Source organism: Thamnophis elegans, chromosome 4 (genome assembly GCF_009769535.1).
Source record: "Thamnophis elegans isolate rThaEle1 chromosome 4, rThaEle1.pri, whole genome shotgun sequence".
NCBI classification, from domain to species: domain Eukaryota; kingdom Metazoa; phylum Chordata; class Lepidosauria; order Squamata; family Colubridae; genus Thamnophis; species Thamnophis elegans.
The window spans coordinates 30,512,990-30,533,603 of record NC_045544.1 but is presented as its reverse complement, the minus strand read 5'-3'; the positions used below and the strand labels follow the sequence as shown (position 1 = coordinate 30,533,603).

Below are 20,614 nucleotides of genomic sequence, written 5' to 3'. Positions count from 1 at the left end.
AAAAAATCTGCAGGGGCTAGTCCAAGAGTCGACACTGACACAAAGACACATGCATTCACACACATTGAAGACCTGGGTGGAAGGAGAGGAAACTAATTGTGTCCTCCCCCCACCCTTTGTATGGAATGTGAATTTTCATTCTTTCAGGAAATTGGGCAGTTCAGGGAGTAAGATGTGGTATTCTCTGATGGTTCTCAGCATTTCTAGCTGGGTAGAACTGATACCGATTAAAAAAATCTGCTGCAAATTTTGGATTTTGTGCGGGGATTAGGGGGTGGAAATAGAGTGAAAAGCATGCTTGGTAGAAGTTTCCTTTAGTTGCAATATTGCTGTATATCTCTAAAAGTTAACCTGGGGCCAATTTCTTTAGTAAAGTCTAGACCAGAAGTGGGGAACTACTGCCCCTTTATGATTTGTGGACTTCAACTCCCAGAATTCCTTAGCCAACCATGCTGCCTCAAGAATTTTGGGAGTTGAAGTTCATTGGTCATAAAAGAGTCCTAGTTCTCCACCCCCAGACCCAGATGATTACAGCCTACAGTATCTGAATGGTAGAGCCAAATTGGACTCAGCTACAGTTGAACTAGAGCTGTAGTTGGATATGGCATTTGTACTCATCTGGAACTCATTCATACTCTTGCAACAAAGAAGAATGGCGACAGAAGTTAAAGCAAGGAAAGGAAAACCTGTAGCAGGTCATTCCAATTTGCAGACAGAGACAGTCTTTGCCAAACTGCAGTGGGTTCAAACTTATTTTCTCCATCCCGGATACTGTATATGAAAACCTGTTTCACATTATCCTGCTTTAATTTATGATACAATCTTGGCTTTGGATGCACATCTATAAATTACATATTTGCTTCCCAATTCTGTCTCAGTAAATTGCTAAATGTGCCCGTTGTTTACAAAGACATATGTCTTGTAGCATTTATAGGAAAAAAACAGATGGATTTAATCATATCAACTTTATCACTATTACTTATTGACGCTTGTGGCAGTAGGGTGGAAATATATTTACAGAAATTTCATCTAGAAGGATGTGGGGATTATGACAAGCATCTAGTTTCTAACTAGACACAGTATATCTGTTTTGAGTAATTCCTGGAGGTCCTCACACATTGTGTCAGACTGACATTTATAAAAAGGGGAAATGTGTCTTTGAACATGTAGATTTTACATAACTGACTTTTAATAGGCCCCTTAGTAGCAGCTAAATTGTATCCCAGTATATATGAAAATAATTATATTGAAAAGAGTAATTGCAAGTTAATGGTACTTTCCAACTAAGATACACATTTGGGGTGAGACTATAGAAAATTTGATGACTCCTCACTGTCCCTTTCCTAAATTCTGGAAGAAATAAATTCTGGGACAAATTACATCTTAAGGTAGTGTTGTAGATAATGTACATAGCAAATTAAAATGCAATTTGTTTTTGTCATCTTCTTCATCTTCCTCATATTTCTCTAATTATTAATTAGAGAAATTAATCAACTCTCAGCAGACTCAACTCAGCAGATTTGAGCTTATCTAACAAAATGAAATTCAATGTAGAGCAGCCCAGTCACACTGGCGGCCTGCAGGCCAGGTGCGTCACGCACAGGCCACACCCAGCCCAGCTCCATAAAGGCAAAAAACATTACGACATGTCACGATACGTCATGTGACACGGTCAAGTTTGATACCTGTGATGTAGAGAAAAGCAAGGCTTTACACTTAAGCAAGAAAAACTAAATGTACAAATACAGATTAGGTGAAACTTGGCTCAATAGCAGTAACTGTGAGAGGGATCTTGGAATCCTAGTAGGCATTCATTTACATATGAGCCAGCAGTGTGCTACAACAGCCAAAAAAGCCAATGTAATCCTAGGCTGCACTAACAGATTGGTAGAATTAAGATCACGTGAAATATTAGTACTGCTTTATAAGAACTTGGTAAGACCACACTTGGAATACCATATCCAGTTTTGGTCACTACAATATGAAAAACAAGTTGAGACTCTAGAACCGTGATGGCAAACCTATGGCATAGAGGTGGCACACACATCCTCTCAGATTGCATGTGAGCTGTCACCCCAGTTCAGCTCCACTGCGCATGTCTGTGCATCTCCCACCATTCAGCTAGCCTTCAGCTCTCTGCTGTGCATACGCGGGGGCAAGGGCATGCACATGGGAGCTACACATGAATGTGTAAAGAGTGTGGCACACACAGGGGGGTCACACACACATGCACGGGGAGGGGGGGAAGGTGGAGGGTCACACATGTGTATGCAGGGGGTGGGCCATTTGCAGGGGCTCACATGTGCATGCGCCAGGGGGCAGAGCTCATGTGTGGGGAGGCCGTTGCATTTTGGGGATTTGCGTGCTTTGGGCACTTGGTCTGGAAAAGGTTAGCAATCACTGCTCTAGAAAAAGTGCAGTAAAGAGAAACAAAGATGATTAGGGGGATGGAGTTAAAACATATGAAGAATGTTTTTAAGAATTGGATATGTCTAGTAAAAAGAAGGACTAGGGGTGCCATTAAAGCAGTCTTCCAATAGGCTGCCACAAAGAAGAGAAGGTAAACTTATTTTCCAAAGCACTTGAAAGTAAAACAAGAAGAAATGGATGGAAACTAACCAAGGAGAGAACCTAGAACTAAAGAGAAATTTCTTGATAGTGAGAGCAATAAACCAGTGGAACAGCTTGCCTTCAAAAGTTGTGGATGCTCCATCACTGGAGGCTTTTAAGAAGCCATTTGTCTGAAATGTATAAGGCAGTGGTCTCCAACCTTGGCAACTTTAAGACTTGTGGACTTCAATTCCCAGAGTTCCTCAGCCAGCAAAGCTATAAGGTCTCCAGTTTGAGCAGGGGGTTGGACTAGAAGACCCCTTCCAACTCTGATGTTCTATGTTCTATCTCAGGGAAAGAATGCCATGCACAGATTTCTGGGAGTTGAAAGATCTCAAAGTTGTGGTATAACAGAATAGATTTGATATGTTTTTTTTTTCATGACCAACATCTGTTGTGTCTTCCAGCTGAAATCTCGTGTTCTAATGACTCCTTTAGCAATCTCCCCACCAAGAAGCACCCCAGAACCTGACATCAGTTCAATCCCCCAGGATGCGGCTACAATCCCCAACTCGGCAGCACCGCAAGCCCTCACAGGTATGTGGAATCAAATCCACCAAAATGAAAGCCTTGTTTTACATCCCATGTTTTAAAGCAAGCTTTCTTCCCTGTCCTTCTGAGAGCCCCAAGACAGCTTATCAATTAACTTGCCAGCTGTCTTTCCAAACTGATGTTTTCCTCTATTTTTGTTTTCAGTATTATTTGCTCCTTTGGTTTGTGCATAATAGAAAAAGAGATGCGCAGAAGCAACTTGTGTACTGACTGATTTAAGAGACCCTGTGCCACAGGCTGAAAGTAAAATATGGGTGCTTTTGCATGAATAGATTCATCATCAGAACTTAGAAAAGCCATCTGTGCCCCTCATTTGTGTTTACAATGGGTTCTCCTGCTTTGTTTACATCTTCTGCTTTGTTATGTAGCCTTTTAGTGGCTTACAGAGCTATGTGATGCTATTATTGCCATTATCCCCCTATTTATTCAGAATAAAATGCTTTGAGACTTTTTATTTTTCAGTCTGAGTAGCTGTTTAACACTTCAAGTACTACATTTTTATTATGGTTATAATAATTGTCTATTATCCACAGCATTGCACATCTATCTTCTTTGCTATGTAATAATTTCTTTGTCACCTCTCTAATTTCTGTTGGAAACAGGATGATGATGTATGTTCTGAATGATGACAACTCTAATACTTTTGTGGCCAGCAATAATAATGTGTCTTGTTTTAATATGACTGAGACCAGTCTTTTAAGACATAGTCCTAAATAGATCTGCATACAGTAGAGTATCCTTCTTAAAAAAAAAGTTATGGTATATCAAATGTTAGCATTTTTGTTCTAGAAAAGACCAATATTGATATTACAAACTACTATATTAATCTGTGCAACTACATAATAGATTGGATTAAGGTAATTTTGTATTTTATAGTAATAAATTGCATTGAAAGTTTAAACCCAAGTAGAATGGAATATAAGATACAATGGGAGACTCAGTAAAAGTCTTTATGCTGACATCTGGGATAATTAGAGAAACATGGATGAAAAAAGAGTCACAATCCCCCTTTTTCCTCAGGAATTCTAACATTTCTTTTTAAAAAAACTTCATTTTATCAAATTTTAACCATTTTGATTTCTTGCTCTCTTTCACATTTTATACTCACGATTTTCTTTAATTATGCAGAGCCAGGGTTTTCAGCTCCTTCTATATGTCTACATTTCTGGCTTCAATTGGAAATCCTTCAGAATTGTAGACCATTCTCTGGAAACAAGTCAAGAATGTCTATATGTGTATGAAGATTCTCAGTCATCCAAGTCATGCTTGTCCCAAAGGTGCTTTTTCAAGAGGCAACTGGACTTTCTGGTTTTTCTTTGAAGACATTTCACTTCTCATCCAAGAAGCTTCAGCTCAGAGTGAAACGTCTTAGAAAAAAAAGCCAGAAAGTCCAGAAAGTTGCCTCTTGAAAAAGCACCTCTGAGACAACTATATTTCTATAGTTATCCAGTGAGGCCTTTCCCAACCTGATGCCAGATACGTGGGGGTCTGCAAAGGCCTGAATTTCCAGTTTACAAAACCAAATCAGAGACACAGAAAGGAAATGACATTTTATGAAGTCTTTAGAGATCTGTTTGGACAATGACAAGGACTTTTTTCCCTCCCTACAGTCTGCCTTTATGTCAACAAGCAAGCGAATGTGGGGCCGTACCTTGAGCGAAAGAGAGTACAGCAACTCCCAGATCATTTTGGACCTGAACGACCTTCCATAGTGCTACAGCAGACAGTTCAGGCATGCATTGATTGTGCCCACCAGCAAAAGACTGTCTTCTCGCTTGTCAAGCAGGGCTATGGCGCTGAAATGGTGTCAGGTAAAAATGGAGACAGTGCATTGCAGTCAATGTATTTCTGCTTTCAGGAATGCTAACCAGGGCCTTGAACAGTCTTCTATCCAGTGTTCATTGATAAAAAAGATTAAGAGTAGAGTTGGTAGGGCTTTGTTTTCCTCCAATGATATTCCCCTGCATCCATTCTATATTTGAGAAAGTCTGGTAAGTTGCTTAGCATCACCACTAGGAGAGATGGGTGGCATATAAATTTAATAAATGAATAAGTAGAACAAAGTCTGAATAGCTGTTCACCAATGGAAATTCATCTCCACTTTGATCTGTCATGCATTCATGTAAACATATAAACAGTCAATGTTTTTTGGATTTCCAATCCACCTGATTTCTTTCTTCAACTTGTTTCTGTGCCCCATGCCTGTTTGACAGTGAATAATTAGGTAATTCCCCATTTATAATATGTCATTGTTTAAGGTAAAGTGTTGAGTTTGACTCCTTGTGGCTATATAAACATGTACTTCCCTTGTTTGTTCTCTTTCCTGATCTATCTTACAAGCCCTGGATTTCTTGGTAGTATCCTAGTAGTACTGCACTAATCTGCTCTTACTCTGCTCAGCTTGTTGACATTAGCTAAAATCAAACAGGTACAGTCACCTGCTGTGACAAAGGCAGCCATTTTATCTATCCTAAACCTCAGAGACTCACTGGGTGACTTTGGACAAAATCATTATCTCTCAACCCAACCTATTCCAAGGGTTGTTGTGAAGAAAAATGGGAAGAGGGCATGCTGCTTCTAGTGTTTGGAACTTCTGACTGAAAATGAAATGGGATATAAATCAAATACATACATACATCACTCTGATGAAAAGATTGTCAGCGAGAGCTCTAACTGTTGTCAGGGTTCCAAGTAACACCCCCAATGAAAGAAGACTCTGGGGTTTGAGTTTCTTCAAAGTTCCATTTTATTAGAGGTGTCATATTGGCACATCTGGGAAAACTCGAATCTGAAAGTTTCCAAGTTTTCCCCACACAAAAGAAAGTTCAAGTCCCTGGCCAGCACCCACATGTCCATCACATGACCCAATCAGGCACCATCCAAAACATGAGATGCCTCCCAGTTACATCAGCGCAGCTGCAGGGCAAGGTGTCCTTGACTCTCTGAGAAAAGAATGTTACCTTGACTATCTATCACCCATACTCCATATAATCCCCCCTCCCATTTTCCCACAGTAGAAAACGTGGCAGGCCTGAAGGCCCAATGTAAAAGATCTCTTCCAAGTCTGACAACTGCTGTCTCTCAGATTATATTCTCTTTAAGGGATGTTATGTATTTATTATACAATAGGATATTGGCTCCTGCTTTTTGAAGTGTTTTAATCCATATTTCATGGCTTTAAAATTAATAATATTTATAAAAGTTTTGAAATATATTGCCTATGAAGATTCTTGGTCATTCAGGTCATGGTTGTCCCAAAGGTGCTTTTTCAAGAGGCAACTGGACTTTCTGGTTTTTTTAATTGATGACATTTTGGTTCTCATCCAAGAAGCTTCCACAGCTCATTGCTGTATTTTGAAATACAGTAATGAATCACAATATTTATATCATTCTTTTTAAAATACAGGTAGAAATATGCTTTAAGAATTTTTTTAAAAAAATATTGACAATTATTTTCTCCATTAAATCTGTTTTACTTCACTACAAGACTTGTCATGTTGTGCAATTCTAAGCTTTATCCCACAGTGCAACATTTATTTATATTCTGTTTCCATTTTCATTCCCCCTCTGGGCATTTTGGTTCTATTTGCACCTGTGCTGAAAGAACAAAAAGCTAAACATACACATACAAAAAACATTTCAGCTGAATCCTGAAAATATGCCAGGTTGTTATATCTGGTAAAATTATTATTATTTTCTTATATGGCTAAGGTTGAATTCCCAAAAATGTGAATGCAGTGGCAGTTGAAAACTTTTGATTAGACTCAGTTCAATGTAGCAAAGGTAAAATAAAACTTTTTTTAAGATCTCTGACATCCTTTTTATTTCCATCAAAATTGACAGAATTGAGGAACCATTGGTATAAACTCCGGTTCACCGACAAATGCGCGCTCGACAAAAGCGTGCCAACAGAAGCACGCTCTAACCCTAACCCTAACCCTAACCCTAACCCTAACCCTAACCCTAACCCTAAACCTAATCCTAATCCTAAACCTAACCCTGAACCTAACCCTGAACCTAACCCTGAACCTAACCCTAACCCTAACCCTAACCCTAACCCTAACCCTAACCCTAACCCTAACCCTAACCCTAACCCTAACCCTAACCCTAACCCTAACCCTAACCCTAACCCTAAACCCAACCCTAAACCCAACCCTAACCCTAACCCTTACCCTAACCCTTACCCTTACCCTAACCCTAATCGTGCTTCTGTCGGCACTCTTTTGTTGGCACGCCTTTGTGGGCGCGCTGCCGACGTCGCAGTTTTATCGCTGCGGTTTTGTTGGCGCGCTGTTGTCGGGCGCACATTTGTCGGGTCACGATAAACTCCAACCCCAAAAATTCTCCTACCACAACTTTAAAGTGGTAGCATTTCAATAACATAAATTAAAATGGAAAATGTGTAGTTTAGCAACTGTGGATAGTGTAAAAATGGCCGTGCTGATAGGAGGTCATATTAGACTTATATAAGCCATTGTTTCACTAAGCCAATGGTGGGGGACATAAGCTTGCTTTGCATGTAAGACTATAACTACTGTAACTATCTACATATTTTTTCTCTCTCCATCAGTTTCTGCCTCTTTTGAAGGAAAACAGCACCTCTTGAGTCTCCCAGTTGTGAACAGTATTGGTTACGTTTTGCGATTCCTCAAAAAGCTTTGCCGTAACTTATTATGTGACAATCTTTTTAGCAATCAGCCTTTTCCACAATATAACACTTCTGAAAACCCAGAAGGGTATGAAAATGGACAGATGGAATCAGGTAGGTTTAAGCGTTATAAACATATGTATCTTCCAAGAGTGAGCCAGCTGGTCTAGTGGTTAAGGTATTGGGGTACAAACAGGGAGTCTGTGAGTTCTAGTCCTGCCCTAGCCACAAAGCCAACTTGGTAAACTTGGGCCAGTCATTTTCAGTAAGCCCTGGAAGGAGACAATGGCAGACCATTTCTGAAATAGCTCACCAAGAAAATAGTAGGGACCTATCAAGGCAGGCTCCAAGAATCAGGCATGATTGAATGGAATAAAAAAGATCCCACTAAGTTAGTTCCAATTGACTATTTGACTACTACATCATGCCAAAATATATAATGCTACTTTTTGCTCCGCCCCAACTAAAATACTTTTCCTACATATTTAAGTTGCATCTCAAATCAAATGTGATATAGGAGAACTCTGACTCAGTCTTCACTTCTAAAATGTATATACAGGGGTTGGGCTTTTTCGGAGGAGGAACATTGTGATTGCAGCAGCATATGGAAGAGATTTGGTTGTTCTGCTGCATGGTGGTTTCCAGCTCTAAGTTTCTAAAAAAAAAAAAAGGCATTTAGGTCAAAGCTAGGGAAAAGAATAGATACTGTCATATAATTAAAATCTTCTTTGAGTTGTGTTTCCATAAAGCTTCCTTGACAATAATAAGGTACTACTTTCCCATTCATGCATATTGTTCATTTATCAAGCTTGCTCCAGCCCTGAGGTGTCCTACCAAAGGAATTTTGGACTTGACCCTGATTAATTTTTGACATGAGCCAATGTTAGCTAGGGTGCTGCCACATAATTTAGATTCTCTTGCCAATATTTTCTGTCAATTATAAAAATAATGTCAGTTTCAGGAAAGGAAAAGGAATTTAACTGAGGACTCATTTACCTGTCACAGACAGTGCACTCTTCAAATGAAAAAACAGAGGTGGGTGGGCAGGGGTTCATAGTAACTTTTACCCAGCTATCCATTTTTCATTGCAAATTGTGATGAACTATTTAACAGGCCTTGGGAACAGATAGGATAGAGCCCTGGTAAAGGAGAAAACATAGGGAATTAAGGTAAAGATTCCTTAAAGATAAGGCAGAAATGTGAGAAGGAGCTATAAAGTAATTCTGTCTTAAGTACACTAGAAGTTGAGCTGGAGAACTAGCACTAGTAATAGCGCTTAGACTAATATACCGCTTCATAGTGTGTTCCAGCCCTCTCTTAAGCGGTTTACAGAGTCAGCATATTGCCCCCAACAATCTGGGTCCTGATTTTACCCACCTCAGAAGGATGGAAAACTGAGTCAACCTTCAGCCTGGTGAGATTCGATCTGCAAAACTGCTGGCAGCCAGTGATCAGCAGAAGTAGCCTGCAGTACTGCACTCTAACCACTGTGCCATCATGGCTCATCATTTGTTGAGAGATTTTCAAGATCGAGGTCAAGCTTTTCCTGAGCAGCCTCGGGGAAACAAAAAACATTTGGGTTTCTGGGCTCAGCTTCATTGTTAACAGTATTGTAGTAGAATTTTGTCTGGTTTGGAATGGCATGAAGGGAGAAAGCTGAGTAGTCAGAGTGACAGTGAGGAGAAGTAGCACTAGTGAGGAAGGGCTGAGGGGAACAACAGAAAGAGTTATAAAGATTACAAAAAAGAAACCGAAGGGAATGTTTGTGAGGGAATGCATGCGCCTTTGAAGAGTATTCAGAGACTTCAACTCGTCCAGAATGCAGCCATGCGAGCGATTGTGGGTGCACCTCGGTACACTCACGTTACACCTATCCTCCGCGAACTGCACTGGCTATCGATCGGTCTCCGGATACGCTTCAAAGTGCTAGTTGTAACTTATAGAGCCCTTCATGGTATTGGACCTGGGTACTTGAGAGACTGCCTGCTGCCAATTACCTCCCAAAGACCCGTTAGATCTCACAGGGTCGGCCTCCTCCGGGTTCCGTCCACCAGCCAATGCCATCTGGCTATTACCCGGGGGAGGGCCTTCTCTGTAGCAGCTCCGGCCCTTTAGAATGAACTCCCCGCGGAGATCCGGACCCTCACCTCTCTCCAGGCCTTCCGGAAAGCCATCAAAACCTGGCTGTGCCGGCAGGCCTGGGGTTGGTGAGTTCCCCTCCCCTCTCGACTGGTATGGCTGTGTGATTTTCGTGTATTTTAATTATGTGTATTGTGTTTATGTTCCCTTTCCCCCCTGAGTTGTTCGCCGCCCTGAGTCCCTCCTGGAGAAGGGCGGCATACAAATAAACCAAATACAAATACAAATACAAATACAAATGTGTGTGTAAAAGAAAAAAGAGTGTTAAATTCTTTTTAAAATAATGTAGGTAATTGGAGTACATGAATTTTGCTAGAGGATGAAGACTATTTTTAAAGTGATTCAAAGTAACAAAACTTTTGGAAACAAATTGGGTCATAGGTTCTGTTCTCTTCCATATATTGTGTGTGTGTGTGTGTGTGTGAGAGAGAGAGAGAGAGGGAGGGAGGGAGGGAGGGAGGGAGGGAGGGAGGGAGGGAGAGATTTTTCTTGAAATTCAATATAACTGTTGGCCTTTCTGTGAAATGTGTTTTTGTTAAGGTAAAAAAGAAATCTAATTTCAACAGCATTTGTGTTATGCATATTAGGCTTCGCTTCTGCCATGTATTTAGGCTTCTAGTCAAATAGAATTTGAGAGATAGGGGTTATTTTTTCCTTCTATGTCATCTTCAGGTTTGCTAAATATGGAATCTTTCTTAGAACGTGCTGGCAAAGAAGGCTATGAAATTTAATGGCATTGTTTTCTTTTATCCAGACTGTAAAATGCATTAAATGCTTTGAGGAACTCATTAAAAACATATTTTAATGGCTCAGCGTAATAGTCATAAGTGTCTTTTACCTGACTTCGAAGTGTTCTTCTGCAGGCAGAAAAACACAACAAACAGAATTTGAGTTCAATTCCTTGTATGCTACAAATGTGCTGTTTTAGTCTTCCTTTCACTTAGTCCTGTAGCATTCAATCTTCTTTCCCCTCCTACAATAATTGCTGCACATAGCTTTGGAGTAAAGTCAAAATAAATGGTTTTTATGGTTATCAGTATTTCTGGCTTTGGTTCGTCATTTAATTACCTGCACAATTCATTTATTGCCTCATAGATTCCTCTGCCTGGAACATTATCCTTTAAACAATACATAAAATATTAAGGTCAGGTTTAAAGTGGGAACAGGAGATCTGTGCAATCTAGTCAACCACAACAATATTTAATAGAAAGCTATTTGCCTGTCTGAAGCAGTTGGTGAAGGGAAGGCTGCTAGGTTGTCTCCGGCATTTGAAATGAGATGCAGTGGGACGATTTGAGAGACAGGTTTTTTCATTCTTTGTGAAAGCTGAGCTTCAGTCAAAAGTGGGGTGTGGGTCCTGCTGCCTCTGCCTCCCCTGGACAGGTCTTGAATGACAGCAATACAGTCAAGGGACAGGTATTTGTATAACAGGCTATTACAAGGGCAACTGCAAGAGAGTCAAAAAAAGCCAAGATGGTGTCCTTGTCTACACGACTGAACATCCTTCTCACCAACAGTGGTGTGATTCAGCCAGTTCACACCAGTTCAGGCAAACCAGTTGTTAAATTACTCACCCACAACTATCAAAGTGGATCCTGGGTGCTGCGCTGCAATGGAGAAACAGGCAATGGAATGGCCAGCGCAAGGGAAGGAGAAGAAGGCCGCTTTCCCTCTTTCTTTTCCCTGCTCCTCACCCCCTTGTGCTGGCTACTCTGTTGCCTGTTTCTCCATTGCAGCGCAGCGCCCAGGATCCACTTTGATAGCATATGTGTGTGTGTTAATTTAACAACTGGTTCACCCAGGATCAGATTGGCCATCATGGGAGGCTCATTCTACATGAGCAGCGGAGCTGGAGAATGGGGATGGGCTATGCCTCCCATGACAGCCAACTCGACCCTGGGAGAACTGGTTGCCAAATTATTTGAATCCCACCACTGTATCGAACACACATGCAACATACATATCAAAAGGATGCGGTTTCAATTCAGCAGGCACAGAGGCCGTCTTCACTTTTGAATGCTTTGTGTGTCTTTCCAGACACTCCTCTCTTGTGACCACAGCCTAAAGAGTCATTTTGTAAACATGTTCCCTATACAAGCCAGACACGTTAATGCACTCTGCTGCTTTCGGTTGATGACAGATGTGATGGGCTCTTCTGGCATTACAGGAGAAGCTTCTTTGGTAGATTTCAGACCAGATTGATCAGTTTTGTTAATATATGAGGGTTTTTTTTAAATCTTGTAATGCATACATACAGTACATCATTTTCAGTTTTGTAAGCAAAAGTATGTGATCCCAATAGTTTAGATAAATTGGTGAATCTTAGGGAGACTTCACGGCTTGGCTCCATTTGGCATAATTGCAGGAAAGAATCTTCTAATTCTAAGCCCAAGGTTCGCAATTTTTTTTTGAACCAGGAGCCACTTGACTACTGATCACGCATTCCAAAAAATAGCTGTGATAGGAAGAATGGTGTGAGGATGCAGTGGTTAGAATGCAAGATTGCAGGCTAACTCTGCTGACTGCCAGCAGTTTGATTCTGACCGGCTCGAGGTGGACTCAGCCTTCCAAGGTTGGTAAAATGAGGACCCTGATTGTTGGGGGTCCCTGATTGTTGGGACCATTCACAGAGATTGGCTTGTTATATTTCGTGGAAGATGAAAGAAATATTTATGTATATGAATCTATTGGAGGTGAAGCATCTGACTATTGTATTGCCTATATTGTATTCTGAGCCACGGTGACGCAGTGGTTAGAGTGCAGTACTGCAGGCTATTTCTGATGACTGCCATCTGACTGGAATTTGGCAGTTCAAATCTCACCAGACTCAAGGTTGATTCAGCTTCCCATCCTTCCCAGGTGGGTAAAATGAGGACCCTGATTGTTGGGGGCAATAGGCTGACTCTGTTAAGCACTTAGAGACGACTGTAAAGCACTTTGAAGCTGTATATAAGACTAAGTGCTATTGATACTGCTAAATACAAGAAAACATGGTTATCATCTTATGAAATAGATAAGCAGTAAAGCTTTGAAAGCTGCAGGTGGTTCAGGAAGCATAGGTTGAGTCAGGAGTGGCAGCTACATAATTTAAAATAATTCAAAAGCAGCTAATATCTCAGGCAGTTGCTGGCTAAAATAGAGCCTAAGACAGATAGCAAAGTTTCCTTTCTCCCTGTGTTATTTATTAACCCTCTGGAATCTGGCAGGTATCTTTATAGTTTGTCTGGTTACCCGTTGTTAAAATGAAGAGGGAACCCAACCTGTGGCTCTGAACATAGGTAACGTTTAGATAAAACATATTCAAAGCTGTATATTTCAACACTATTTAAATGTTTCTGTATATAAATAGTGAACCCCACATTCATTAAATTAGATAACATGATATATAATGTCTGTCTGTCTCTCTTCCATCTGAAAGAAATAGCAAATAGATTGAGTCATCCCACTCTGGCCCATTTCCTAACAATAAAGGAAAGCAACAGTTGAAGAATATCCAAGGGAAGAAGTCTATAGGGCAGTCAGTGATGGCTAAACTTTTTCTAAAGGTGTGCCAAAATTGCCCACCTGTGCATGCGTGTGTGACCCCCCTCACATTCGACCCCCCCATGTGTGTGTGGAGAGTTTTTGCCCTCCCTGGGCTCCAGAGGTTTTCCTGAAGCCTAAGGAGAGCAAAAATGGCCTCCCCGGCCCCCCCAGAGGCCCTCCAGAAGGCAGAAACATTATTTCTGAACTTCTGGTTGGCCTCTTGGGCCATTTTCTCACCCTCCCCAGGCTACAGGAAAGCATCCGGAGCCTGTGGAAGGTGAAAAACAGGCCCAATGGGCCAACCAGAAGTTTGGAAACCAACTTCCCCTTGACCGTTGGACCTGTTTTTCGCCCTCTCCAGGCTTCCGGAAACCCCCAGAGCCTGTGGAGGGTGAAAAACAGTCCAACGGTCCAACCGGAAGTTTGGGAGCTGAGGTCTGCCGTGCCGGCAAATATGACTCCAGGATGCCATAGGTTCGCCATCATGGCTATAGGGCATTGAAAAATGGTGTGAGGGGGGGTGTTATCCCATGACTCCAATTACCTCTCATCCATCTTCCTTCTTAATCTCTAGTTTAATACTATTTGCATTGAAATTAATGGTCTTTCGATATCAGTTTATGAGATTGTGATTTTCCGAAGGGCATCTGGTGAGAACAGAAGTGACCCTTGGCATATATCCAGCACAATATTTTTACATTGACTATATTCCTTAGTAACTAGGGTTTTTTTTTGGGGGGGGGGGGTTGACCAAGGAAAATACAGTAATGGAAAAGGAAAAAAGACAAAGGAGAAAACAATGTTATAACCCCAAATGAATGCCAGGCCTGCTAGTTCTTATAATTTGTTTCCAAGAAAAAATTAGAGCAGCCTTTCAGCCTCCAGATAAGACTACAACACCCATCTCCTAAACTAGCACACTTGTCCCAATCTTGAGAGGAATGTGAGGGAGAAGGCTGTTATGGAGACCGCTAACACGAACATGGAAATATGGTCAGTTGCCAAATTGATGAACCCTTCGCCCTAGCCTCAGCATGTGACTTTCACATTTGCATGTAATATTATGAAGACTCTTTCTTATCAGAGAGAAATCATCTACTGAGAAAAGAGAGATCCATTTGCTCCTGTAGCAAATTCTAAATCCCCAGGTAGTCTTTGTTTCTTTATTGTTTTAATGTGCATGTGCAGAAAATGTGATAACATTCTGGATGTAATGTACAGTCTAGTTCATTCGTGTTTCTGAAATTAAACTGTCAAGAGCTATCTTCCCTGGTAGCATTTTAATGACTAATATTTTTGTCATAACGGCTTGCTAATGCCAATGAATAAAAGAAAAGACTATAGTGGTGCAGAGAACACCGATGGAAAATAAAATTGGAAATATTATAACCCCTGCTTTTTTTTTTTAATCACAGTATCAGTATTTTGCAGCAGCAAGTATCTGGGAATTAGTGTTCAAGTGTAAGGTGAAAGATAAGAAGCCTCTCCAATATTATCATGGTTCCCACTCTTTGATTCTGCTTCCCATAATTATAGTATCATGCCTAAAGCATTCTAAAAGAGTAACTTACACCAAGATGTTTCAAGCTGTGTTTCACAGAACTCCATAAAAACTTGATGAGACTAAAGGCAAAGGAAACCTCAATCCACACAGACAGTTTTCGATCATTAGAGCTTTGCCTCTTGAGCCTGGATCCCGGGATTTCTTAATTTTTTAATAAACAGGTTTTACAGCCTGAAAAAGTTTGAAAACTCTAATTAGACAACTGCTGCCAAGCATCACCTGTGCTTCCTTTCCTGTAATTTGCTAACAAAGCCCCATTTCAAATAAGACATAGGGCTTGCACCAATAAAAAGCATTTTCTTTGGGGAAGATTAAAGATCTGTCAAAATCTATTTTGCTTATTCTCGTGACTAAAAATGTAGTACAAGGTTTTACCAATGAAGTGCCCCTTTCACGCCTTCCTGTTGTAACTGCAATCAAAGAGGAGAGTTAATAGTTAATAATCACCAATCTGCTCTGTGATTTAGTTTGTACCACCCCAGAAAGCTCTTGAATTTACATATTTATTTAAGCCTAATAATACCTTTTCTGCACATATTCAGATCATCATTCCAAAGCAATTTAAGCTCTGAGTTTCAGATTGACAGTGATGTCAGTATTAATTAATTTCCAAACTAGGTAGCTATCATCTTAAAAATAAACCCCAACTTATTTTAATTACACATCCTTATTAATAATTTGTATATAATACAACTCTTTCCATTTGCAGTAGCTCACACTTTAATCTGCTAGTGGATTTAAACTGTCTTTAAAACAGAATTAAAAGAACAAGTTTTCAAAATCAATTTTGTTGCTTTAGGAAATAGGACTGCGTTCCACGATAACCTGATTCTTCTCTTTCAAGCAGAAACAGTTATACCTGAAGATTATCTGGTTGATCCACTGGCTACAAAGCATTACAGCATCGATCCCTCGGATTCAGCATTTAATTGCATGGGATCATTGTACTCTATGAGACAGAGTTCTGGAGAGGGACGGCACGGTGGAGGGTCCTCTTCCTCCTGCAGTCATCGCTCTGCTCAAGTGGCTTCGGGAGGCCCATCAACCGCTACCCTGAGGCATCAAACATCAAGCCCAACCAGAAACGGAACCATTCTGGAAGGAAACAGAAATGGTAACACAACACTTTCCCCTTTCTCCTAATGATTTTATCACCTTGCTGATTCCTGTAGTCTTTATTTCAAACCTCTTCTTGAGAAAGCAATTGCGTATACAGTAATTGCAATCAGATAACAGTAGGATTGTGGCATCAAACCCCACCCCAAGCTTTGTGCAATAACTGTGTAAGGATGTAAACTCTGTGCAAAGCCTGCAGACATGCAGGGCTTATTCGTGCAATCAAATGCACTTAAATCCATAGAAGTTAAGTTTAGTGCTGGGACATAAACCCGCACAAATTACAGTAACTGTATAAGACACAATTATGACAGTAACTTTAGATTTCCCATTAAATTCTCTTGACTGCTCTGATGAAAACAATGATTTAGGACTCTAATTTAACCCCTTTTGTATTTTATGTAATAGTGGAACATTTCTGAAGTTTGCATATTATTTCTTTCTTATAAACCAGATATCATCAAGATGTTATTTTATAAAGTCGCTGGACAGTACTGAATGTAGTCCCATCCATTTAGGCTCTGCTCTGAGGTTGGAAAAGATAGAGTAGGAATCTCATACCTGGGAGCTACTAAAGATGCCTGATGGGGTCAGTTAAACATAATAAGACATAGATTATTGATATACCTATTTAACTTCCCTGCAGGTCCATCCCCCCCACCACTTTAATCCACTACCACCCCGCACCTTAATCTTATTATGGAAGAAAATTGTAAATAAGAACATTTAAAAGTTCAGACATGGGATTCAGATATCAACTATCATTTGATAATAATAAGCAACTTTTTTTCAAAATGAAGAAAAATTGGATCCTACTGAATAAATATAGTGCCCCCCCAGTCTACCTGTACAATAGAATGGGGAATCTCAGAGATTGATGTGATCTATTATACTAGTTGAGGCTAATGGGGGGAATGAAATCCCTTCTGCTATTTAGAGTACATGAAGGAAACTTATTAAAATAGGTAAAGGTAAAGGTTCCCCACACACATATGTGCTAGTTGTTCTCGACTCTAGGGGGCGGTGCTCACCTCCGTTTCAAAGCTGAAGAGCCAGCGCTGTCCTAAGATGTCTCTGTGGTCATGTGGCTGGCATGACTAAACGCCGAAGGCACATGGAACACTGTTACCTTCCCACCAAAGGTGGTCCCTATTTTTCTACTTGCATTTTTACGTGCTTTTGAACTGCTAAGTTGGCAGAAGCTGGGACAAGAAACAGGAGCTCACTCCGTTACGTGGCGCTAGAGATTCGAACTGCTGAACTGCCGACCTTTCTGATAGACAAGCTCAGCATCTTAGCCACTGAGCCACCACATCCCTTATTAAAATAGGATTACCAAAAATCCAAATGGCCATTAGATGGCAGCAAAGAATTAGAGTTTTCTGTATTTTCTTATTCCCCTGCCACTTATGTCTTGAATCAGACAGTATAAACAGATATTATTTGGTGCTTTCTGAGGTTGGTGGTTTTCTTGCAGGCGTTTCATTGCCAAACTAGGTAACAACATCAGTGCACCAAACTCAGAGAACACCCAGAGGGCCCCATACTTCAACCCTGAGCTACAAATATTATCTTCTATTGGTTAAACAGATATGGTCCAGTTGAGGACCGTTTTTCTTCTTATTAGTAAGTGACCTACCCCACAGCTTGTTCACGCAATGTTCTTGCCAGATACATTTCCATCAAGAGGTATTCAATAATTAATCCTCAGATGAGATAAGAAACAGTCCGAAATTATCCTCTCCCTACTCCTACTACCTACCATGCCTGAAATACTAAGCCACGAGGAAAGGGGTTGATAAAACAGGAGATAACTTCAGTATAGAAACCCAAATGTTATCATTTAGCCTAGTGGTAGCAAAATTTTAAACTACATTTACCTATCACCAAAATTATGCAACTTCTGACCAGATAAAATTAGTTTTGCCTCACAAGAGAAAACATAGGTCACTAAAACTTAACTTTTCTAAAGATACAAGCATCTTTTTTTAAAGAGAGGTAATCTGTTGCAGTGGTTAAGGCTTCAGGCTAGAAACTAGTGTTGGAAGAAATGTCCTTCTGGGTTCAGTTCCAGAAAAAGACACTGGAAACATGGAGGCTGCTTGGAAAGATGATTTACTGGTGGATAGGATCACATGGCTTGAGCTCCTGAACAGAAAAGGGGGATCACATGCTTCCAGATGTTAGATGAAGAAGAAAAAGAGACCGAGATGCTGAAAGTTCCTGGTTTTATGCCCTCTCTGGCCTTTGATCTTGATCTTGTATTCTGATTGGTTGTCAGACTCCCATGGGGCCATGCAGGGGCAACTTGGTAGGCTGTGAGCCCACATTTGGTTGAGCATTGCTTCTTCACAGGTGTTCTGTGGTGAGATGGGTAAAGGACTAATACTATCATGCCTTAATCTCATCACCCTGGAGCTGAGGGGGGGGAGATCTTTGTTATGTAGATTAGACTGGCTCAGGCATTTTAATGGCTCATTGACAAAGGTGGGGGCTATTAAGAAAGAGTCTGCTTCCTGCCTAAAAACATGTTTCTTCATTTCTGATCCTTGGAAATATAATATTCTGCCGTTTCTATATTTCCCAGGATATTTCATTTTTCTAGGAGAGGGGTGGGAGCTAACTTCCTACACTAGGATACTGTGAGTTCTAGACATAGCTATGATTGAAGCCTGCTGGGTGACTTTTGGCCAATCACTTTCTCTCAGCCCGAAGAAGAAGGCAAGAGCAAACCACTTCTGAAAAATGTTGCCAAAGACAACTGCAGTGACTTGTCCAGGAGGTCACAAAGTGTAAATAGTGTAAACAGTGATTTAAAGGCACATGCACACAAGATACAAGCATAACCCTAATACATTCTGCCTGGAGTCTAGAATTCTGCTCCAACTCCCTTTTTTCTTGGAGCATACAGGACTCAAGATTTTGGTGGGCACCACAGTCAGAAGCCTGATCAGCGCAATCCAAACCTCTTCTGATTCTCAGGCTGCCATGTACTGCGCAACAAAGGAGGCAGGAGATTTTTCTCCTTGAACGGTGTGCTTTTAAATGGCAGGTGATATGCAGAAATGATGTGCTCATGCTGCACCGTGTTTTCTGGCAGCATGAAGGGGATCCAGAATCTGCTACAATGTGAATGCTATGGAACTCTCTTACTTCCAGGGAAACTGAGTCCCAGGTGAGCAATCACATACCTATAAAGACAGGACAGCCAGCTGCTGCTAAGTTAGGAGCTGAGAAATGACAAAACAGATCTTGTTCAGTAGACCAAAGAGGTACATTGAGTAACTGCCCAAGAGATGGACTGAGAAAGTAAAATGGAAGAAGTCGACCAAGGGTTTATTTATTTGCAGCACTGCAATCTTTAGGATTTGGCCTAGAGGAGACAGTCATTCCATTCATCAATACTAGCTGCTATATTTTCTGCAGAGTTGATTAGGTTGGCTTTTTCTTCTGGTGGATATTGTAAGTCTGCAATTCCCATTCTTCAAAAAAGGAAACATTGAGAAGCTCATTGCATGGAGTGAAGGCACACAAGGATCAATCCCTCTCCTGTCCTTTAAAGTGGGGGGTGGGCAAAGCAGCATTAATATGGGAGCTCTTGAAATGCTATGAGTCAAGTTGCTAAATTCTAACTTCATGCAGCTTTTGATTCCCAATAACAGGAGTGTTTATGTAAATCCAAATCTACTAGTTGATGTTATCACATTCTGTATACACTGTTTAAGAATGGATAAATAGGTTCCCCTTCCTTTTGAAATGCTTTCTAAGTTTTTAAGCACCCCAGAGTTCATTTGCATTTTTCCTTCCCACCTGCCAAAGCCGGGAAATTGGATTTTATCTAAATTATGATCTTTATGGGTAATTATTGGTGGCAAACAGTCCTCTCTCTTTGTAATTTGAGTATTCTTTATCATCTTGATTAATTCTGATGACAAGTGCCCTAGGATACCTATGACATGTGAGAGATGAGATTGTTATTAATGTATTTAATCCCTGGTGTGAATAATTTCAGATGCATAAATGCAGGATTTATATACAGGAAGAACTCCTACAGCAAGAAAGAAAAAGCAAAACAAAAAATAACTGCATACAATATTCATGAAGAAGAGTGGTGTCAACCAGTTTTACATTAGACTATCAATTATAACTCAGTTCATGATGTTGAATTTAGTTTCTTAAAGTCTTTTTGATGCGAGTCCAAAATTCTCCTGGAAGGCCTTTCATGGAATTTATTTTCTGGGTTAGTTTATAAGCAAACAGCTGGGCTTATTTGGTTCATTTTTTTTGGCTTTTTGAGTTTAGCATTTAAAGTATGTAAATGTCAAATAGAGGAAATCTTAGGAGAAAGACTATCTTTATCAGTATATTGCAGAAGTGAACCTTATGTTCATAAAACCTGATCATTGTAACTTTAAACAGGCAATAATTTCTTATAATCTCTATTTGTTTAACAGTTTACA

At 40.4% G+C, this 20,614-nt stretch overlaps 1 protein-coding gene across 2 annotated transcripts in view; it reads left to right on the top strand.

The window, feature by feature from the left end:
* SCML4 (Scm polycomb group protein like 4) overlaps positions 1 to 20,614 on the top strand; it is a 45,765-nt gene that overhangs the window by 12,852 nt on the left and 12,299 nt on the right. Inside the window, exons 2-5 of one of the 2 annotated variants that reach the window (XM_032214865.1) lie at positions 3,018 to 3,147; positions 4,773 to 4,973; positions 7,733 to 7,924; positions 15,886 to 16,152. In XM_032214865.1, the coding sequence (XP_032070756.1) occupies positions 3,018 to 3,147; positions 4,773 to 4,973; positions 7,733 to 7,924; positions 15,886 to 16,152 (790 nt within the window). Of the gene's footprint in view, positions 1 to 3,017; positions 3,148 to 4,772; positions 4,974 to 7,732; positions 7,925 to 15,882; positions 16,153 to 20,614 lie in introns of both variants that reach the window. The other variant, XM_032214866.1, reaches the window with a different exon arrangement.